The sequence below is a fragment of the Xenopus laevis genome, chromosome 7L (genome assembly GCF_017654675.1).
Source record: "Xenopus laevis strain J_2021 chromosome 7L, Xenopus_laevis_v10.1, whole genome shotgun sequence".
NCBI classification, from domain to species: Eukaryota; Metazoa; Chordata; class Amphibia; order Anura; family Pipidae; genus Xenopus; species Xenopus laevis.
The window spans coordinates 97,289,843-97,313,211 of record NC_054383.1 but is presented as its reverse complement, the minus strand read 5'-3'; the positions used below and the strand labels follow the sequence as shown (position 1 = coordinate 97,313,211).

Below are 23,369 nucleotides of genomic sequence, written 5' to 3'. Positions count from 1 at the left end.
TCTAGACAGATGATGTTGTGATGGCTGATTCTATTAATGCTTTTAAAGGAAAAGGAAAGGCATCGTACACTTGGGGGTGCCAAATGTTAAGCACCCCCAAGTGATTGTATTGACTTACCTGAAACTTCGGGCCGGTGCTCCTATCAGCAGAAAACTGCACCAGCCCGGGGTTATTCCAGTGAGCACCACTGCCAGTGCAATCGTCTGCCGATAGGAATACTGGCCCCGGGGTTTCAGGTAAGTCAATACAATCACTTGGGGGTGCCTAACATTTTGCACCCCGAGTGTAATATGCCTTTCCTTCTCCTTTAAGAGTGGCTTGGATGATTTCTTGGACAAGCATAATATCAAGGCTAGAGTAATACTAAAATCTACAATTAATATAGATATTGGTATATATAAAGTTTATGTGGGTGTTTTATACTGGAGGGGTTGAACTTAGTTCTTTTTTCAACCCAACTTAACTGTGTAACTTGTAACAACAAAGCTTAGTAAAATCAAAGTTACGTACAAGCGAAGCTCAGCTGAGCTGGTTACATTTTGCTACAAACATAGAAAAGAGGTCTGGGTTGCCTTGTCAATTTTATTATCATAAACTTGTAACACATTTCTCCTGTTTTTGAAAAAATGTAAGCACTTGCACCTTTATTGTGATGATTTTTTAATTGTAATTTAATAACCACTATAGAATGCCAATTTGCTATAGTTCACAGCACAGTAAAACATTTTTTAAGTATAAATTAAGAGAAATTGGGGAGACAAATAAACCCAAATAAGCTAATCACAATGCGAATAAAACTACACATGCTCATGTATCTCATTTTTTCAAAGTATGGCCTGCAAACAATCAACAACTTGATTTTTTGGGTAAAGCTTATATTGCTGTTTGATATATTGATATAAGCAACTTTGATTTCACCTTAGTATGCTAATATTCAACATCTTTTTATAGTATGGCACTGGCAGGGTCTCTTATAATGAGCTGATAGAACAGGGAGGTGTTAAATTGGTACAACTCATGGTTTGGTTAAAGAGGAAAGTGAAGTCTTGAGATTTGTCCCTTTCTTGAGTAAAATTGGAAACTAAAAGATGAAAATATAACTTTCTGGATGGCAGACCAATGGTATACATAGATTTTAGAGTAACCGAATCTAGACAACAACTAAATGTTTGAAAAAAATGTTCTAAATAAAGAAAGAAAAAAAATGATGGTGCTTATTGCTAGCACTTGGCAAGTATGGCTTTTCTGAATATGCTAAAGAAAAACTCCCTCGATCTGGGTGGCCATGACTGGAGAACCGGCTGTGTCACTGAGCTAGCCAGTATCTAGTAAAAGGACTATATGATGTCATTCTATATTAAGCAGATTTTTCAACAGAATGACATCATCCAGCACACTGAATGGAATCTCTTTCAATTTAGTTAAAGTTTAAATATCTATCAAAACATGCTCACAAGGATACCATATTCAAAATGCATGTCACAAAAAATGTGTTTTTGTCTATGTTACCGCTTGCTTCATCTTTCCTTCCCATCAATCTTCTTTAATATGTCAGGGGAACACTACAGTTATAGACTGTAAAATGGACTAAATTTAAGACAGTCTTAAATATTTATTGTCAGAAACATTTGTTACTATGTTTGGACAAACGAGCAATGTTTAAATCTTCTATATTTAACAATAAAGTTCTTTGTAGTCTTGTGGACTTATGAGCATTCCAAAGACATGCTTAAATGACAACTGCTGTTGTAAAATTGAAATCCAATAAACATTTCAAATAAGCAAAATACACAGCTATCAGAATATTTTAATTGACTTTCTATCACGTTCACATTCCATTAAATGTCAGATATATTTATGCACGTAAAGAAGCAACTGTAGTTGGTTTTAATCATTGCTGACTAAATGAAATCCATCCAGGCAATGCAGATTTTACGAGATTTTATTTTTAAATAAAGGAACCTCAGTCAGAATGTTTCACTTCCAATTTTCCTAGCAAGTTACCAGGGATAAAAATCACCTATAGGGTAAGCATGATACTCAGACGTAAATTCATTTGTATTTTGGTGCATCACTTGGTGACAAAAGAAGCTTGGACGTCAACTATTTGTTTGTAGAGCTGGAAAAAAAGGCTATGGAGAAACTGAGCATTTTTCTCAATTAGTAAGGTATACTGGCTAAACTAGGATTGTTTGCACTGGAGTTTAGTGTACAAATGTCCTGTAAATATGTACTATACCTGCTGAATATATATATATATAACAAAATTACTCGGTGCACTCAGAATACCTACTTACTGCCTAGGTGCTGGAACATGAAATCATGTGTAGGGATGTGAAAATCTTAGACACCCTTACACTTTACAGACAGGCACATCCCTAGTTATATGGACACCTCAGTGGGTCCTTATGGGGACCTTGTCCTTATGTAACCCCTGCAGTTCACACAGTGTACATCAGATGGCACTGTGCCAGAGTATAAAAGGTTTAGGAACCATGTGCTCTGGGTCCATTGCTTTAGCCCAACCAAGCAGGCTGGAAGGGAATGGGTAGTGCTGACCCTAGGCGCCTTGGCCCTAGTAATTAGACAGCTATACTCGTTGTATAGATCGCTCTAAGAGTGATAGAGAGGTTATTTAGTTGAGCAGCTCAAGGCTCCACCGAGGAGATTAGAGGGATTAAGATCCCAGGGTATTACTGACCCAGAGTAAGGAACCAAATGATGAGATAGGGATGCCAGGAGTTCCCCTAGTCTGCCACTGTAAGATATCCTGAAAACTGGGCAATACCCATCACATGCTGTCAACTTACTCTCTGCTGTACATTCCCTAGCCTGTGGGGGATTCAGCCTATACGTGCTGTAAGTATATGCTTCCTTTATACTGCTGTGTATGTTCTATACTCCATTGTGGATCAATGTGCTAAATGATCTATGTGCTATTGTTCAATAAATACTGTTCTTTGTTCAACTGTTAAAGAACTACTGGCGCCCATCATTGTGCTATCGCACCAGGTTACAGTTACACTACACCCTTGCCTCCACACCGTTGCGAGGGCTTACCCCTGAGAAAGAGAGCTCATCGGTGGTCCCAGCCCACCAAGGAAAGTAGCTTAAAATGCCCCCTAGCACAAGTCAGTTTACTATAGCGCTACACATGCATATAAATAAACAAAAAGAGTCCGCACTCCTAGGTCTTGTGAAGAAAAAAATGAATTTAATCAACGTTTCGGCTCTTAAATGTGAGCCGTCTTCAGGAAGTATATATATATATATATATATATATATATATATATATATATATATATATATATATATATATATATATATATGCTGAATATACCTGTTTAGCAGATAGCCTTTCTATAGAACACACACAGATTCACTAAAGGGCGAAAATTCGCTAGTGAACGGGACTGTCGCTAGTGTTCAGTCGCACTCTATCGCCAGGCGACTTTTCGCTCAGGCAAATTCAGTAAAGTACGGATTTTACTGAACGTTACCTCTTTCGCCAGAATTGACTTTGCCACCTCAGACCAGGTGAACTGCTAGAATGAAGCTAGATCTTCCTCAATCTGATGTCAGTTACATCATATCCTGTCTGTCGAAAATGCATTAAAGTTTAAAAACTTTTTTTGGCTTAACATTTTTCCCCAGACAATTGAGAACATATGGAACATTCATTTAATAGTGGGCTCATGTGTAGGGCATAATAATAACTCTTTTGTCTTTATTAAGGTTCCTTGGACATTTGAAATAAAAAGTGGTAACTTCGAGCATTTGCACCAACATCTCTAATAAAGATGTCCATAGCAATTTTTTCGCTAGGCACAAACGAACGCTAGTGCATCTTCGCTTTGAAATGCTCGCAATGCCGAAGTAACGATAGCAAAAAGTTGCCATCGTTCAGCACCCAGGACGCAACTTTGCATATTAGTTAATTGGCATTGCGGTATCGAATTTTCGCCTGGCAAAGTGGTGCGAGGTGTGCGAATCGGTCTCTGGCGAAAATTTGCCTGTTAGTGAATCTGCCCCAAAATATCTCTTGAGATTGGAAGGAAAGCTGTTTCTAAAGTATGGATGCACCAAATCCACTATTATGGGATTCGGCCGAATCCTTTGTGAAAGATTCAGCTGAATACCGAATCCAAATCCTACTTTGCATATGCAAATCAGCGTCGGGAAGGGAAAAAGAGAACTGCCCATTGTGCACACAGTTAAACATTTTCGTACTTCCTTGTTTTGTGACGAAAAAAGTCATGTGATTTTAAGAATTCAGCGCATCCCTATTCTAAAGTTAGTGGGGCTTATTTATAAACTTTGCGCAGGGCAGATTGGTTCACACAGTGAATATATTTGTCCTGGTTATATTTATAAAGCTCAATAAAAGTGTGCAAACAGATTTGCGATTTTTTTTTTTGCACTGCGAATGTCTATAAGATGTTTTTAAATACTGTATGACAAAAATTGCAAATTGCGAATATTTACACGTATGTGCGTTTGAATTACGCCACAACCTTGGAGGCAGAGAAATATTTGCAAATCAGTTTTGCAAATTTAAGTTACTGTCAACGATATTTTAGCGCACAATAACCTCGCACAGTGGGTGCACACACGCAAATACCCGCCTCATTTGTGAACCATTTGCGATAGTGTATTTGCAATGCGAATTCGCAAAAAAAAACAGAAAGACAGGTACAGCAGTTCAATACTTTAGCATTTAGGAAAAAGCATGGGCAATATAACAATTTGCCAATAAATATGCGCTACGCAAATTTTATAAATGACCCCTGTGTGTGCTGTCCTCCCTATGTGCTGAGATCTACAACCCCCAAATAACTAATGGCATAGCCTGTTACCCCTCACAACTGTCAATGCTATTTTCACGCACAACAACCTTGCAGAGTGGGCGCACACGTAAATACCCGCCTCATTTGTGAACCATTTGCAAAAATGTATTCACAATGCGAATTTGCAAAAAAGGATATACAAAGTCTATTTGTGTTCACTTCCAGATGAAGGCTAAATGTGGTGGGATCTAAATAAGATCTGCTCCCCCATTTGTGCTCCCTATAGACATAAGCCTTACAGAAAACACCCACTACTAGAAAGGAAAAGAAAAGAAATATAGGGAAGGTTCTCAAACACTAACTCTGGAACCTGCTACCAGTTCTACTAAAATGGGAAATTTATAAAGGAGAAACAATTAAGATTTATGATTATTTTGATGGTTTCTATTCAGTCGGGGCTTTCAGCTATGGACTGATTCTTAACCAAGTGTTAATACAGTTAATACAGTATCTAGATAAAGAATGTAGGACCAGCTCTATAAATATTCCTTGCTCTTTATAATCTTTTATCAAAGGGCCATTGAACCATCTGTTCAAGTGGTGGAGGGTAAGAAAACATCAAATATCTAAAAAATAATTCCCAAATTATTTTCGAACTCTTCCCCATATAAATACAAATAAATACAGGGAGGTATGGTTCTGTACACTGTGTCCTATGCCTTTTTTATTAGTCAAAGAACTCTGCAATGACTTCTATCCTTAGTAATTACAGTAGGATGTCCAATGGCTCAGTATCGCACTGGAATACCAGGGGCCAGCCAGAAAAGCCAAAGACCATAGGCCCACTCTCCATACTATTTTCTCCTCTTCTCATTCAACCTCTTTATTTTTCTATTCTCTTTCCTTTACATACTATAATCTATCCTTCCATCTATTTTTCCTCTTTGCTCCGATAAATAAATATGAAATGACCATGAAGTGGTGTTTTCCTGTCATTCCAGTGGACTAGTCAGACACGCAATGGCTTTTATAATGCACAAGTCACTATTCTAACTCAACCTGCATCCTTAGGCCTTCGTGTGGTCACAAAACACTATGGCTTTCTGTCTTTAATGGTAACAGAATGATAGGAAGCACAGTTTAGTTGTGCTTTTCTCTTTTCAGCTGCTTAGGGGTTGGTGATTTTATCTCCCATCAGTGTTACATATTCAACCTGATCCCCAGTTGTTTTGTTTTTAGCCTGTTTAGTGCACTGATTTTCATCAATCTTCTCAAGGCCTATCACTAAACCAACACTATAAGGCATTAATTCCCCTATACCTGACATGGAAAACAAGCAACAAAGTCAAAGCCCATTAAATGTTAGCAAACAATTTATATTAATCTATAACGTGTCCCTGTTGTACCATTTGTATATGTTATTTTTGCTAGATAAACACACATATGTTCCACTACACTTCTGTTTTTACTGCCCCACTGTTGGCTAAGGTTGGCAGAAGGTTTTAATGAAATTGCATAGGCAATAATGTCAATGCCGAGACACTTCTATCCCTCCACAGAGACATTATTTATGTTACGATTGGTATCCTTAACCCAGAACAAACCCCAAGGTCCTGGTCGTGGCTCAGTCTTCCGCCTATAACAGCCACCTTTTGCATCGGGAGGCGCTACTCAGGTGCTACCAGAGAGGTCCAGGGAGAGAGTTCTGGGCAGGCAAGGGAACCGCATGTCCTATAGGAACGGAGAAAAAGAAGCGTGGTCGGGGTCACAGGCCGGGTCAAAACACCAAACGGGCAGAGCAGTACAATAGCAGGGAACGGGAGTGTAGTTGGGGTCACAGGCCGAGTTCAAACAAACCAAATATCACAGTACCAAAGCAGGATCCGAAGAGTAGTCAATACATGGGCAAAAGGTAAGGACAGGCAGCAAAAAGAACGAGGTCAAGGACAGGCAGGGTCTGCAATAAGTAAGAATACACAATAGAAAGCACCCAGGAAATATGAAAATACCTTTATGATGGGCAGACTAAAATTGGTGCCTGTGCCTTTAATAAAGCCGAAGACCACTAAAGTGCTGCACAAACCCGGAAGTGTCAGCTCATATCGTGAAGGGGCAGAAATGAGCGGCGGGCATCACCGCAACCGAAGCGGCAGGCGTCCCTGTCGCCTAGGTAATATCCTTACAATTTTTTTTCCCTTAATCATTTTTACATCTTGCAGCCCAATCCGTACAATCAGTATCAAATATAGCATTTGTGCAATAATTATTGTATTAGATCATATTAAAGTGATTTAAGACAATCAAACTTGAGGGTTTTAATTTAATCTCTATGGAGACAGAACTTGGCCATTGGAACAGATATTTCTACTGCAGGGTAAGTTAAGTAAAACATTCGCCAGAATAAAAAAAGAAGCTTTGATTATTGAGCTCCACTCACATCATACACACAAGAACAGTCTGTATATGTCACGATAGCTGTTAGAGTCAACATTAGCTGTTGTAGACAAACGAGTAGGTGGCATATTGTCTTATCAACAGTACTTTATCATCCAGTGTCTGCAATGCTCAATGCTTCCTACTATGCTTTCAAATATCCAGACGCTGATTGCCTCCTTTTTTGGATTTAAACACAAACGCAAAATAAATTAATTTTGTTTAATGCTCTGTCATTGCTCTCCAAATTGTCCCTTGACCCAAAGCTTTGACTTTTGATTTATGGAATTTCCTATTTATAAAAGGAGCTTAATAAACTGCAGAAGCACTTTTGTGAGTGCCAGGAGAGAGATGAGGCAGCAAGCAAGTCATCTAACACAAATACCCACAAAGTCTGTCTGTGGGTAGGCGTCACAGTCATTTACACAACCTGAAACCTGAGTCCAAGGTCAAGAAAGGCAAACCCTGTCCTACGCCAGCTGTAAGGGTGGTCCACTCAACAAGGCTACAGTGATGTCATATAGAGCAGACTAAAGTCCGAGATAAATGCCTTAACATTTCACTACTTCGGAGCCCTGTGAGGCATCAAAGAGAAATTCAATCAATGTATATTTTCAAGCACTGTGTATTTTTCTTAGTTAAGATTGACATATTAAGTGCTTTACATAAAATCTTTAAACCCGAAGCTCCTAAAACATTGGAGCACAGAACTATATAAATGAAGGCACACATAAGGGTATGTGTTACACTCAACAAATCTGTTGGAGCATTGCTAGTTCTATAAATGACAATAGTATTGTTTTTGAGACCTTAACATTGATTACTATCTATGCAACATTTTGGCACGTTGAGAGAGAAAAGTCTGCACATACCACTTATTGGACAAGAAGTGTACAAATCAAAACACAAGATTTGTCTTGTGTTTGGAACACTTGGGATCTTCTCATTCGTCTTGTAAGAATTCAGCTCTAGCAAATTGCCTGTAAGTGATTACACAAACGAACAAACACATATCTTCCAAATGTACTCTTCCCATTTACAGGTTAGTTAAGGGGCAGATTTATTAAGGGAAATTAAGGGAAATTCAAATTAGAATTTTCAAAAAAATTTTGTTGGTCAAAACTTTCAAATTCAAATTGAGAATTATCCAAATTCGATTTAAATTTTAATTTTAATTTCGAGATTTATCAAACCTGTAATTCGAATTTAACTATGCGCCACCTTAAACCTGGCGAGTTCATGTTTAAAGGGATACTGTCATGGGAAAAAACATTTTTTTCAAAATGAATCAGTTAATAGTGCTGCTCCAGCAGAATTCTGCACTGAAATCCATTTTTCAAAAGAGCAAACAGATTTGTTTATATTCGATTTTGAAATCTGACATGGGGCTAGACATTTTGTCAATTACCCAGCTGCCCCATGTCATGTGACTTGTGCCTGCACTTCAGGAGAGAAATGCTTTCTGGCAGGCTGCTGTTTTTCCTTCTCAATGTAACTGAATGTGTCTCAGTGGGACATGGGTTTTTACTATTGAGTGTTGTTCTTAGATCTACCAGGCAGCTGTTATCTTGTGTTAGGGAGCTGTTATCTGGTTACCTTCCCATTGTTCTTTTGTTTGGCTGCTGGGGGGGGACAAGGGAGGGGGGTGATATCACTCCAACTTGCAGTACAGCAGTAAAGAGTAATTGAAGTTTATCACAGCACAAGTCACATGACTTAGGGCAGCTGGGAAATTGACAAAATGTCTAGCCCCATGTCAGATTTCAAAATTTAATATAAAAAAATCTGTTTGCTCTTTTGAGAAATGGATTTCAGTGCAGAATTTTGCTGGAGCAGCACTATTAACTGATTCATTTTGAATTTTTTTTTTTTTCCCATGACAGTATCCCTTTAAGTCAATGGGAGAGGTCCAGTGACCAATTTGAAGATGTTATTAGCCTTTCTGACATTCAGATTTTTTTTCAGAGAAAAAAACTCGATTCGAGTTTGGATGAGTTTAGTCGAATTCAATATGAGTTTTCGGGTTGGTAATATTAAATACCCTCCCAATCAAATTTCGAGTATATTCAAATTTATTAGTTAAAAATAACTCACGTGAGTTCGAAATACGACCTTTGATAAATATTCAATTTTTGAAAATTATCATACACTGGCCCTTTAAGAACTCAGAATTGACTATTTGCCACCTTAAACCTGCTGAATTGCTGTTTTAGCCTATGGAAGACAGGGATCAATTTGGAGTTGTTTGCAGCCTTCCTGAAATTTAAGTTTTTTTCTGAGAAAAAAACTAGAATCAAATTCGATTCAAATTGGATTTGAGTCTGTGTGTTTTTTTTGTTTTTTTTTAAATAAATTGCAATTGGTCGAATTTCTGAAAATGCAAAAATTTTAAATACATTTGCTGTTTAATTATCTCTATCTGCAAATTTTTTCCCAGGCCCGCACCAGCTAAAATCGCAGGTCACCGGTGGGCCCCTCCCATGGTAGTTATAGTTATGCAACTGATGCTGGTCCAGGAAGGCAAATAAACCCTCCACAAATAAAGGTATAATTTCCTCAATGTCAGGTTTGGCCAACAATTTTTAGTAGTTTTAATAAAAATACAACTTAAAATACATTTTCTTTCTAGAAAGAAACCATTTTTACATTCAAGTATTGCATGCCATCATACTCCTACGGGAAATAATTATTTTAACCATCATATCCTTATCCCAAAACCTAATTTTTAAGCAATTTCCCTTGGTACCCCAACTCAACTAAAGAAGAAAGTGATCTAGTGAATACAAAAGCTCGGTCTATCTTTATGATATTGGCTTTATCAAGACTTGTAATAAGATCTGTATCCTTTTTTAGTATACTGGGAATTGAATGATTTTTGGTTTAGTTTTTGTTCAAAGGTGTAAAGCAAACATTCACCATGCTGATGTATATATTTTTGTTCAAAGTCCCAAACATCAAGGGAAAAAAATCAATATATAATATATGGAGGGACTGAAACACAGATAGAATAAGCCTTATTGTTGAAATACAAAACTGTGAATTATTTTCTTTTATTGTGTATCCCTTGCATTCTTTATCTGTTTTCAAATATTTGGCAAGGATGCATATATAAATGTACAGCAAGAGCCAAAAATTCAGGAACCTGCAGCCACTGCCTGAATGTGTTAACAGAAAAAGATCCTGTTGATATATAACAAGCTGTACTGTATAATAAATACCAAACAGATCTTTGGGCTAATCTGTGCTAAAAATAAAATATTAAGCCGAGTTACTTTCATCAGGCTGTCTAACCCGCTGATTTACATACTTCATAAGTGTCATTCTTTATCTGTGTTTCCATTAGAACATTAGATGTGGTGCTTAGAAAAATATTAAAGGTCAGAACTTGGAATTTAGCATAACACAGCTCTCGCTAACAATATACATAGATATAGAAAATGAGTGTTTTGAATAAGGAGACATTTAAAAAGAAAGAATACTTGTCTCAATGCCAAACACAGAGGAGCACTATAGGTGAATATAAAAGAAACAGATATTTTAAAATACAGTATTTAGAGATACATTTTACTGTAGCAGAGCAAGCCTGTTAAACAGTTAAAGGAGATTGTGTATGCCGAAATGTACATATTAGTAAACAGACAGAGTCTTATCCGCGCAAAATGCAAGATACAATTTTTGTATGCAAGTCATTATGTTTTTTACAGACAAAATTCTAGCATTATGGGCACCCACTAGATTGCAGGCAATTATGAATGAGCAAAATATTTCTTGGAAAATGCCCATAAATGCTAATTTATGGTAAAAAAAAAACCTTTGGTTGCCATGGGTTACTGCCCAGGTTCACAATAGCCCTTTGTTAATAAATGAACCTCTTATCCTACATAACTCAGGAGTGGCCTCAGACCCGGGTTTGCCAGCTGGGCGCTTCAAAGCCAAGTTTCCCTTGGATGGTGCACCAGCCCTTTACTCTCACTTGCTCCCTTCTACTCCCCCAATTGTCTGTCTATGTGGGTCCTTCCATGCTCACAAGAGAGTTAAGCAGTGAAATCTCCTGTGTGCTCAATTCTAAAAGCTTAAGGAAAAATGTAGAAGCAGCATGTTGCCCGTTAATTTGTGTGGCATGCCCCTTAATGTGTGCCAGCCGGAGCCTTTGCGGCCTAATGTGTTATAATATAAAACATAAAAACCGATACAAACTTTTTGTTCTGTGTCCCTAACACCCCTATTTTCTTTTAATGGAACTATGAAGAAATTATGCTGTGGAGTACTGTATATCTGGAACAAATGGAACAATCTTTATGTATAATAATAAAAGTGTAATATAACATTCCCCCATATGTAATAAAAGGCCCTAAGTTTGCCCAGGAGCAGTAACATATAGCAACCAATAAGGTATTTGCTTTTAAACCGGTGACAAGTAAATGCTTCCTGCTGATTGGTTGTTATGGGTTACTGCTCCTGGGCAAACTTAGGTCTTTTTATTACATAACCCCCAGACTTTTAACGTAAGCAAACTACCGACATATGAAATAAAAATATATAATGTGTTAAATATGTGTGCAAAATACAATGCTGTATGAAATATATATTATTTGGAAATTGATATGAAATACATAGGTCTCCCCTATCCATTGTAATTTTGTGACTTCAGCTCTATAGGAGGTAATGTTGTTCTGTTCTGTGAAAGGGATTTGCCATCTTCAATAAGCAAGTGAGACAGTAACCACAATAACTTTTTGAATGTAGCCTCTGTTAAAAACCTCTCTTAGATCCCTGATTTTAACCAAATAAGATTTATAACATATTTCCTTTCAGTAGATACCAGAGAAAAAAATGAAGCTTTCTTTTAAATATCATTTAGGGTAGAGGGCAGAGAAAGTGTGTCCATTAAACTGTATGGCCTTATGCATTAGAGAATGAAAGGCTATCTGCCAGTAACAGTTCCCTTTCTTTGTGCTGGCTTATTTATTCAGGTACATGCTGTTTTTGGTCTGCAAAAATAAAAAGCATTAGCTGGTCTGTTCTTATTTGTGTTCTATAATGTTCCAAGCCAGTTAATATCTGGCTCCAATGTACTCAAAGTATAATTTTCTCAGAGGCGACAGAGCAGAGAAAATCCATGTGGCAAGATGGCAATCACTTCAACATCTGGAGATGGAAGGTAGATGTGTTGGAAGGTGTAGTAGAAATGTAAAAAGAAATTACATTATTTTAATGATGCAGGAAGAAAACTCATTACCACTATTGGAAACAGCAAGGTTTTAAATTGCCTTGAGGTTGTTGCATTTTTTTGTAGAGCAAAGTTGGAGGAACTCTTTTCACTATTTATTGTGAATCCTATTTACTGGATTACCTGCTTTTACAACTGGAAGTCCATTAAGGCAATAAAATAATGATGCCAGGTTGTAATGGGTTACTAGACCTAGGAAAAACTTTGGCAAGTAAAGTTAACATTCTACTTTAGCTAAAATAATAGTTGTTACTATTGAATAGTTATCTAGTGGAAACCTTTCTCCTATGGCTACCTTCCACCCAATTATTATTGTAAATGTTGCTATGACTGGTTAATTACACATACATATTGAAAATTTAGAATGCTTGGGTGCAAAGGGCCATGTTTTTGCATCCAGCCCTATCAACATTGATGGGCTGCAATTTGAGGTGCAAATATTTCCAAGAAAGATCTGTGCCCCAGTCTATTTGCAGCGCTTTGTGTGTTTGGCATAACCAAGGGAGGTGAACATAGGACTGTTCCCTGGAATGCCAATAGCTTGCTTATCATTCAAAATTAGCTAAATTGATGCTCTGGGGTTATGCAAGGTGCTAGAGAGTTCTACATAGGCAAGCGTTCAGTAAATTGACATTTGCACATTTTTTTTTAAATTTACCTATAGAGAATACACAGACAGGGCAATATATTCCCTTAATTTCTCCTAAATATTTCAAACTCTGGTTTCAGTTTTGATATTGCAACAATATAGCGTACTATGGGTAGCTTGCAGACTTAGATTGGTTTGCTTTTAAATGTCTGAAGCAGTCTAGGAGCAGTCCAGTAGCCCTACACGTACTAGTACAGTCTGGATATTGCAACTTTGATATGCCTGTACTAGCAATGTTTCTCTAGGGAATCCTTGTGCAAATTATTTGTATATTTAGTTTTCATATGCATGGCAGTTTGTTTGCTTCTTTCCATGAAAGTCCCACTTATCCTCTATGCCATTGTGGTTAGAGAGAGTGGCTGAGGTAGGTGGAACAGTATCACCAATTCGGATAGTAGGGCTCATGTGCTAACCCCAGGAGCAAGAACTACACATGGTGCAAATAACTGCATGGGTGCAAAGTTACATCCATTGAATGTACAATACATATAACACTCCAGGGAACCATGTACTTAATTACCCCCCACCACCACCACCTTTCAATATATTCGATAGTGATGTGCGGGTCAACAAAATAGAAAAATGTGGCAACATTATTTATAGACCCGTGCCAGACTCACCCATCTCTGTTGTCACAAAATGGGCAGGTGCTATAAATGAGGGATGCAGCCCCGCTAATCTAAGGTGGTGGAAGAAGAGGTCAACCCTAGCCGTCTGCAACCTGGCAATCGTATGTGGAAGTCAACCTCAACCCACCTGACTTATAGTCGGGACTACCTGCACATCACTAATAAACAAGGAAGGTGGTGGGGTGTGTTATTTAATGCCCTTGCATAAAGTGTCAGCAGACAATGCCAGAGCTACATGAATAGACGAACACAATATAGGGTTGGAAAAATACACTTTGGACTCATTTTATGAACAGATTGCATTAGAAGTTGTGCAATGTTTGTTGTAAAAGTATTATGCATAAAGAGGAGTCTATTTACCTTACTGTTGAATTAATATGAAAGTACTGTTTATTAACATACAGCCATTGTATGCAGCACATGATATAAAACAATACAGGGCTCATTGCCTCAAAGAGCTAACAATCTGTGAAATAATAGTGTCACAAGAATAACCATGTGATCCCTCTGTTTTAATTGTTTCTTCATTTTTCATTGGTTCCTCACTGATCAACCCAGGAACCACGCCAAAAAGTCAACCATGTCCGCAGTAGTTGATTCATCAGTGTCAGCAAAGTCTTAAAATACAAGCACTTTTTGAGCTCTCCACCGTATTCCAGGTCTCAACCCATAGCAAAAAAAAAAAAAAGGGAGGGGCAGGTTCCTCTGCTTTAAACTATATTTTTACAGTGTCCAGAAGATATATATACAGTATATATATTAACTCCTTCACTGGTAAACAAACTTGAAAAGCTTTTTCTCTGAAATATGTTTCTCGGGAAGAAGTGGGATGATCTATAAGCAGCAGTGGCAGCAACAGGAAAAAAGACCTATGTCATTTCTGTCCCCCATGCTGTAATTGCCAAGCATTTAATCTGGAGCGGATTTCGACTGGACCATGTGAAATTGTCCTTCTTTGCAGGTGTGTGAATGTGTAAGTTGGAGTGTTGCTGTTTTTTGAAGTCAAGGAGCAGCTTTCTGCAATTCTTGGGGTTGTCTTAAAGACCCATAAGAATGCCCATAAAATCAGAGCCATTTTGGACAGTGACCGGAGCTCCTGCACTGTTGTCCACAAATATAGAGGTGTACTGGCCAACCTATTAAGACACAAAAACAATATATGCATTATAGCGATGCTCATATAGATACTGTATATAAGCTCTTGTTATAAAAAAAAAATATCTCTTCGCACACATCTCATCGGCTTTGAACGAACACGCCTGAGATGGTATTTGCGTACGATGAAATGCACAGTTCACTGCTTTTATAAACTGTCAATACAATAACATTTCCCTGTGTAATGTTCTTGGAACCAAAGCAGAGGAACAAACCGAATGCTTCAGGACTATTTAAAAGCTGCTCATCTACTAGAAAAACAAATGCTGCTAGTGGAAGTCTAATGGCTCACAATATAATGTCTATTCAATCCAAACACAATAACACTCATAGCTCCCTGTCTCATGCAGACAATTGCTAATGTTCCAGAAAACTAACTGAAGAAAGAACGGCTTTGCAGAATGTTATGATTCCAAGATTTTCAATGAAACAAAACAAATATCAAATAAACAGATTCTAAATGAATCCTTTCTTCAGTAGGGTTTGAAGTGGCATTCTCAAGATAAAATACAATACAAAGCAGGGTACTTAAACAAAATAACATAAATCTTAGCTAATTGCTTGAACTGCATGAGAGAATTATGCCGCCTCCTATGAGCTTCCATTTTTTTTTTTTTTTGTAACTTAATTTTTATTGATTTCCAAAAGAAAAAATAAAACAAAGAAAAATACAGACATTTCCAACCGTACTAGGTATCCATGCATGCGTAGAATTGCACAACATTAGCCAGTACATTGTTCACATAAAACAAGTCCATCAAAGGAAGAATCATATGCAAAAAACAAGCGTGAGCTTCCATTTTAAAGGTATTCAACGTGCAAAACAGTGAAGGTGTTTCTCTTAAGCACAATTAACTATTACTCTGCTTGTTACAATACATCTATAATTCTTGTTTAGCAGAAGGAATGAGTGGAACAGCAAGTTTAAAATAAGAGAGCTTTATGACGGAAATTAAATCCTGTAAGAATATTTATTTTCTCCTTTCCTTATTAACGTTCATTTTTTTTTTTCTGTTTCCCTGAATCAAACTTTTTAGCACTAAAAAACATATTGCAATAATTAAAAATTAGAATGAGTAAAAATGGTTACTTATTCAGTGTAAAAACCAAGAAAACTCTAATACAAAACGTCTCCATCTAATAGCTTGGCAAGGCCATGTAGAAGTCAATGGGAGCTGTTGGTCTCTAGATTTTTCTACAGTAAAATCTTTCTAAAGGTTTTCGGTGGAGGGGGGGGTTTAATTTGTAATTGTACAAAAATGATTATGAAATTAGTTTTTCAGATCCGTTCCTTGTGTTTATTCGTTCATACTTTTTAATATATTCGGATCTTTTAAGCAGACATTTGTGTTTTTTAAAAGTGAGAGTTTTGTCCAGGTTTAAAAACCTCAAATTTGAATAAACTTAATAAATAAGGCTCTAAGATTACAGTAATAAGAATTATCAGAAGCGCTATTTGAGCTTGTCCTCACAATGAGATGTGACCTACCAAGAAGTCTATTTAGTTCAATAAAGAAGTCATTTTATCTCCACCGTACCCAGGGCACAGATACTTAAAGGGGTTGTTCACCTTTGAGATAACTTTTAGTATAATGTAGAGAGGGATACTTTGTGACAATTTGCAACTGGTTTTAATTTTTTATTATTTGCGTTTTTTGAGTTATTTAGCTTTATATTCAGCAGCTCTCCAGTTTCCTGTTTCAGCAACCTGGTTGCTAAGGACCGCATTACCCTAGCAACCATGCGTTGATTTGAATAAGAGACTAAAATATGAATAGAAAGAAGTAATAATAAGTAACAATAACAATACATTTGTAGCCTTACAGAGCATTTGATTTTTGTTTGATAGAACAATTGGTTTGTGTTTGGGTCTTGATCTATTCATGTGGAGCTTGTGATAGGAGGAGATCATCAGTTACATAGAATTGAATGTTTGGCTCATATGCACCTATGGGTGCTGCCAAAATCATTCACCCTCAGTCTAGACTGACCAGCTGGATAACTGGCATGTATGTGACCAGCGTTAGAATGTAATCTTTTGGAACTTATATTCTATATTCTTAACAAAAGTTTAATTGCTGAAAGAATAACAATGACGAGCTGTTTTTTTTTACTTTAGTATGATTTGCTTATTTAGTATATATATATGCTGATTTAGTATGATCCCTAACCAGACTGTGAAATACCTTTGAATACCACATATATAACCAAATTAATGCTGGAACATATTATGCAGCCGGATAATACTGGTTTTCTATCTCTCTGGGCAGCATCACAGCTATGAAACTTTTGGTAATATACATCATTTATTCTACAAGGAAGGGAACAGTAAGTTAAAAATCACTAACTAAAGGGCTTGGGGTGTATTCTGTGCAGAATTTTTTTCTCAGTTACATCAATAAAATGGTTAGTGTGGCCTTGAGATAAAAACACATAAAATAATATATACACAGGGATACCATTTTGGACTGGATTCAATTTAGTGATTAAAAGGTTTATCATGTGATTCAATTTCAATTTGAGATGCAATTCAATTCAGAAAAACTTATCTCAGTGTTTATCATGTGAAAACTCTATTGAAGTCTATGGGAAAAAACTGGAACTGAATTTGGAGGAAAGTTTTTTCTCCTCCAATTAAATCTCGTCCATGACTTTTTCTCACTGAATTGAATCTGGCCCTTTATTTGTAAAGCAGCTACATGTGGCATAATATCAGATCTCTTCTAATTAGCCCCTGAGGGTATGAAATGGAGGGGTGGGGATATCCCAACTTGAACTTACTGCATTGTGGGCGATTTGTATCATGTTTTAAAAAAGAGAGGCGCAGTGAAAGATTGTTAGTGCAAGAATACAATAGTCAATGCTGAGGAGGATAACACTGTTAATTAGAGAGATGAGTTTACTGACTTGTTAAATCCTGTATAGACTGGCAAGACTAAATATTACATGATTCATCTTCATTTAAATCAGCAGGGTATAAATAAAAGGTACAATTACAGAAGAACAATTCATTTTTCATCACATCCCCCCAAGTGCAGAGTTTTTTACGATATCTGATGCTAATGAAGTGATATTCATTTCACACATAGCTTGCATCCAAACAATATCCTTTCTTTTTCTTACCTGCAACTGTAACAATCCTTGCACGTGAACAGTGAATATCTTACTGTTGCTTTCCAAACCAGCAATGACTTCCAATGACCTAAAACGACAACATTTCTCAATATTAATGTCCTAAATTACCTCTGTATTAACAAGCAAACTTTGCTGAAATATTTATTTATAACACAGTAAAAGATATCTATTATGAAAATGAGTCAGCTACATGAGAACCTAAATTAGATTGTAAGCTCTTTTGAGATAAGGGTTGACATGAAGGGTGAATAATTCCTTAGTTCCTTGTATAACGTGTCAGTGCTATATAAAAGACTATGGTTATCTATGGTTTCTTTTTAAATGTTGTCTATGCATTTGGATCAGGAGAAGGCTCGGTTACTCCACAGTTTTAAAGGAAAACTATACCCTGTAGGTCTCTATAAAAATATATCCCTTAATAAATCTGCCACTTAGAGTTGTATTATTTCTGGTCAGGTGATCTCTGAGGCAGCAAGAGATGTTGGCAAGAGATGTAAAAGGGCAATATTTATTTAAATATATATACCAGTTTGGTAAGATTCTTTAATATGCCACTTAATATGATATAAACTGTCTGTCACTTAAATATTCATTTTGGGGGTAAAGTTTAATTATTTTTGCTTAAATAATAGGATGAACAAGGGCCTCATTTTGCAAGTTACTTTTTAATATAATTTGATCAGTCAATATTTTCACCAGTTAAACAAAATGAAAATAACACAGTGAAATGGATTTGTTTCCGTTTAATACAGAGATGCTTTGATTATTCAATCAGTAGCACCATTTGAAGCATTTTGAGAACTTTTAACTAAAAAGCCATTTGTCACTACTCCATGGACTTCACACATTGTCCTTCTGAATAATGTTATTGGTGGAAACAGACCACAACTGTTGGAAGGCAACAGTGATTTTTTTTCAGACTTTCTAGGTTCAAGCGCCCCTTATCTTTGATAAACACCCCCCCCCCAAACTCTAAGCAAGAATAAAACTACATGAACACAATGAGTTTCAATAACATTAACTGGCCTTTTGGGATACTCATTCAGGATTGGCAAAGCATTCACCCTTAATCTAATGCTAAGGGGTCTTCAAAATGGGATTCCAGGAAAATCTAGGATAGCAAATAAGCCATCTCTGTGAACTATTCCTCCAGTAGTTTGTCAACCACTGCTTTGCCCTACAACCCAAGGGTAGCCCTAGACATTGGGAACCTATGCATTATGGTTACAAAATACAGGTATGGGACCTGTTATCCAGAATGCTCGGGACATGGGGCTTAACAGATAAAGTATCTTTCTGTAATTTAGAACTTCATACCTTAAGTCTACCAGAAAATTATTTAAACATTAAATAAACCCAATAGACTTATTTTGCCTCCAATAAGGACAAATAATATATTAGCTTGGATCAAGTACAATGTACTGTTTAATTATTGCTGAGAAAAAGGGAATATTTTTTTAAAATAAATTTAATTATTAAGATAAAATGGAGTCTATGGGGGACAACCTTCCCATAATTCAGAGCTTTCTTGATAATGGGTTTCCAGATAACGGATATAAGACAATATTTTGGAAGTTAATGTACCTTTAGTAATATTTATTCTGTATAGCCCTGTCTTTTGTGCCTATGTCTCATAAAAAAATTAATATTTCAGCTGAGCTGTTGAGACATTAGATCCGCACTTCATTTAGTTGCAAAATGTAAAAGTGGCTGCCAAATTAGACTGAGGGGGAGGGGGGGGCAGCTATTGCTATAGGAACCAGAACTCTGTTATCAGTTATTGGTAAAAAGAGGGGGGAAAACTAACAGTCACCCTGTATTGCAACTAGATGGCTCAATAATACTTTGTCATTCTTAGAGAAAGAATATTTTGCCAGGGCATACCAGAACACATACTGTACTAAATAAATCAGTCTGCTTCAAGGGAATCATGTTATGTACATGAACTGATTCTAAAGAACCCTATGTTCCAGAAATTATGTCTGGTGGTAAAATAGTGCTCATTAAATAGCATCTTAGTGTTGTATAATTAATGTAATTAAGAGTGGAGGAAACAATGGCTTTATTCACACAGCAAAACACATCTAAGGATCAGTTTGATAACCTAATAAAAATGAAGAAGATAATTAAGACTGGCAAAAACATCATCTTTATCCCTGCCCTACCTTACTTTCTTAATGTCCTTTTGTGACCTTTATATTATAATCTTTACTGCAAAGTAACAAAGACATTGTGTTGTGATTTCGTTTTGGATTAGAGTCTACTATTGTCTCACCTGGTTCCATTTCTCTTATCAAGATACAACCACAATTGCACAAACACTGAAATAAATGCTTTGCTAAACTGTCGCTCAATCATCCCCATGAAACCATTATGGCAGAGGCAGATAATGATGAGATAATGCCATATAAATTCTTCCAGTGTGAGAGTGAGAGAGCTGACTCGGAAGATGGATACAAAAAGTTTACAATCTGGTCTTTTTTCAGTCAGTCACTTAAATGAAAAGATATAATTAATAATAAATAAATAATATTTTTTGTTGGTTCTAGATTTTGTCAAATATCGTATATTCCAGACAATGTAGCTTCTGTATTTTTCCAGGGCAAAAATTCTTACCTTAACTAGCCTTCAAGCTAAGCTCTCCATCACTCCATCAAGCTCCTCCTGGGGCCCAGCCACACAGTGTGTGAATGACTGTATTGGCATGGGATCTGTTATCTGGAAACCCATTATCCAGAAAGATCTGAACTAAAGAAAGGTTGTCTCCCATAGACTCCACTTTATACAAATAATCCAGAAATAATAAAACAGTATCTTGTACTTGATCCAAACTAAAATATAATTAATCCATATTGGAAGCAAAACCAGCCTATTGGGTTTATTTAATGTATAAATGATTTCTTAGTAGACTAGACTAGACTAGTAGTATGAATATCCAAATTACAGAAGATCCATTATCCAAAAAATTCTGGATAACAGGGCCCATACCTGTATTAGAGACTTTCAAGCATTGGACACAAGAAGATGACACATTCTTGTTCAGAGGTTATGCATGTTTTTTTTAATTCTACTTATTAATTTTTGAGTTCCCATTTGTGTAAGAATCAGTATTCCAGTGTAACACATAGCTTCTTGTGTCTATTGTTTTTATTTTGAAAGAAGGAAACCCAATTCTCTATACATAGCAATAACAACCACTTCTACTGGTCATAAATATACAGTGGGGCTGTAGCTGGATGTAGAGAATTCAAAGCAGTATGGCCTATTATGAGATATAATGGAAAGTATGTAGGCAAGGAATGGTTTGTGCACATAATAATAATTGTCCTCATTTTATTTACTTAGGAAAAATAAAACTAGACAAATATAGTATATATAAACTGTGCAAAATCAAGAAGCCTATTGTAGCACTGTGACCAACTGCACCAGTTTTGTATTTACATTAGCCAGCCTTCCGATGAAAATATGTTTTTTACATGTGATACAATAGCAAAATCCCATGATATATATGTGCTTACATAACCCTGACTCCAGTCCTACTACATTCATCATTTGAAACCAAAATGAGACTTTTACTTTGAAAGCAAAATAATCTCTGAGGTGCAGAGGGATGGAAAAAATCCACTGAAAATTAAATACCTCCCAGGCAAAGCTTAAATCATTTAATGTTAAAGGAACATGAATACCAAAAAAGAAAAGTGTTTTAAAAGAATGCCAATATAATGCAGTGTTGCCCTGCACTGGTACAACTGGCGTGTTTTCTTCAGGAAACACTACTATAGTTTATATAAAGAAGCTGCTGTGTAGACATGGGGGCAGCCATTCAAGCACAGGATACACAGTAGATAGCAGATAAGTTCTGAAGCCCATTGTATACTATCAGACTTATCTATTATCTGCTGTATATCCTGTGCTTTTTTCAGCTTTGAATGGCTGCCCCCATGGCTACACAGCAGCTTGTTTATAAAAACTATAGTAGTCTTTCTGAAGCAAACACATCAGTTTGCAGCACAACAGTACATTATATTTTAATTTCTTTAATACACGTTCAGTGTTTTAAAGTGCCAGCTATGCACACCAATACAGCCAGCACCTCTGTACCTCTTGAAAAAAGGCAAAGTACCACAGGGGGGGGGGGGGGTGTTGCTGCCATAATCTCTGGCTCTCTGGCTTCTTTTTTACAGCTCTCTAACTGAAATTGCTGACTAGGAGTGTGCAAAGTTGATGCCACTCTGGTCCAGGCTTCAAAGTGTGCAAGCTCCTAACTGCTAATATATTGCATGCTTTGCTTCACAGTAGGAAATGATGATCTATTTCTGTGTCCATGACCATTAACCAGCTTCAGATATGACTTGATGAATTTATTAAGTAATTGCAGAGTAGGGTTGTATGTGTTTGATAGGGTGCATCATTACAGGGGACTAAAACTAGACAAACAATTTTTATTTATTTATCAAAGTGTGAAATTAGAGCCCAATGGATTGATAGATATGCTTTTAAAAATCATATTCATATAAATTAATCTAAAGTTGGTTTTTCTGTGGTGAGCTCTAATTTCCCACTTTGATAAATCTGCCCCTCATTATGTAGTAGATGGGCTACCTCCTCTGTCACTGTATTTCAATAGATATTCCTTTTGAAGATGTTTGCGATATACAGCTCTTGTGTCTTTGGGTTCTTATTAGTCAATGATACCTTTCTATTAAAAAAAATACTAATAAAGGAAAGAATGTGCAAATATGCTTGACAAATCTTGCCATTCAGAGCTGTTTGTCCAGTATTAAGATTAATAATTTTCACTCACTGCCTTTATGCTACCTCAGGCTTCCAACATATGAATACGTTGAGAGCACAGAAACTGCTTGTACAGTAAGCATGCTAACAACATGTTATAATATATACCAGGCAGATCTAGTCCTGACTTGAAATTTTCTGCTCAGATTCTTCTGTGATGACAGTGTCCACTCACCCACTCTACACATCGTTGGTTGAAACTCACAGGATAGAGTGTTAATGTTAGGGGTAAACACAATAAACCAGGGAGAACATCATAAATTTTGTACTGAGCAAGCATAAATCAGGAGCCATGTTCTGCTCAGATGGAACATATTCACATGAAGATTTTGTTTACATTCCATTTAAGAAATATTATATACAGCTTTTAATCGACCCAGTCAAATAACCCACATTATCAAAAGCACAATATTCTCCATTGTGTTGTATGATGCTCACATCTCAATGTATGATATGTTGCAACTATTTAGAACAACACTTTAATATTCAGGATTAGATGATCTACCTGAGTTCCTTGATATCTGATTCTGGCACAGAGTGATGTAGTTCCACACAA

At 36.6% G+C, this 23,369-nt stretch overlaps 1 protein-coding gene across 2 annotated transcripts in view; it reads right to left on the bottom strand.

Annotated features, from left to right (window-relative positions):
• Positions 1 to 14,096: 14,096 nt before the first annotated feature.
• Positions 14,097 to 23,369, bottom strand: part of c1qtnf12.L (C1q and TNF related 12) — a 49,090-nt gene continuing 39,817 nt past the window's right edge. For both annotated transcript variants that reach the window (XM_041569368.1, XM_041569367.1), the window contains 2 exons: positions 18,008 to 18,086; positions 14,097 to 14,865 (listed from right to left, as the gene is read on the bottom strand). In XM_041569368.1, coding sequence (XP_041425302.1) covers positions 14,767 to 14,865; positions 18,008 to 18,086 — 178 coding nt within the window. In that variant the 3' untranslated portion in view covers positions 14,097 to 14,766. The remainder of the gene's footprint in view (positions 14,866 to 18,007; positions 18,087 to 23,369) is intronic.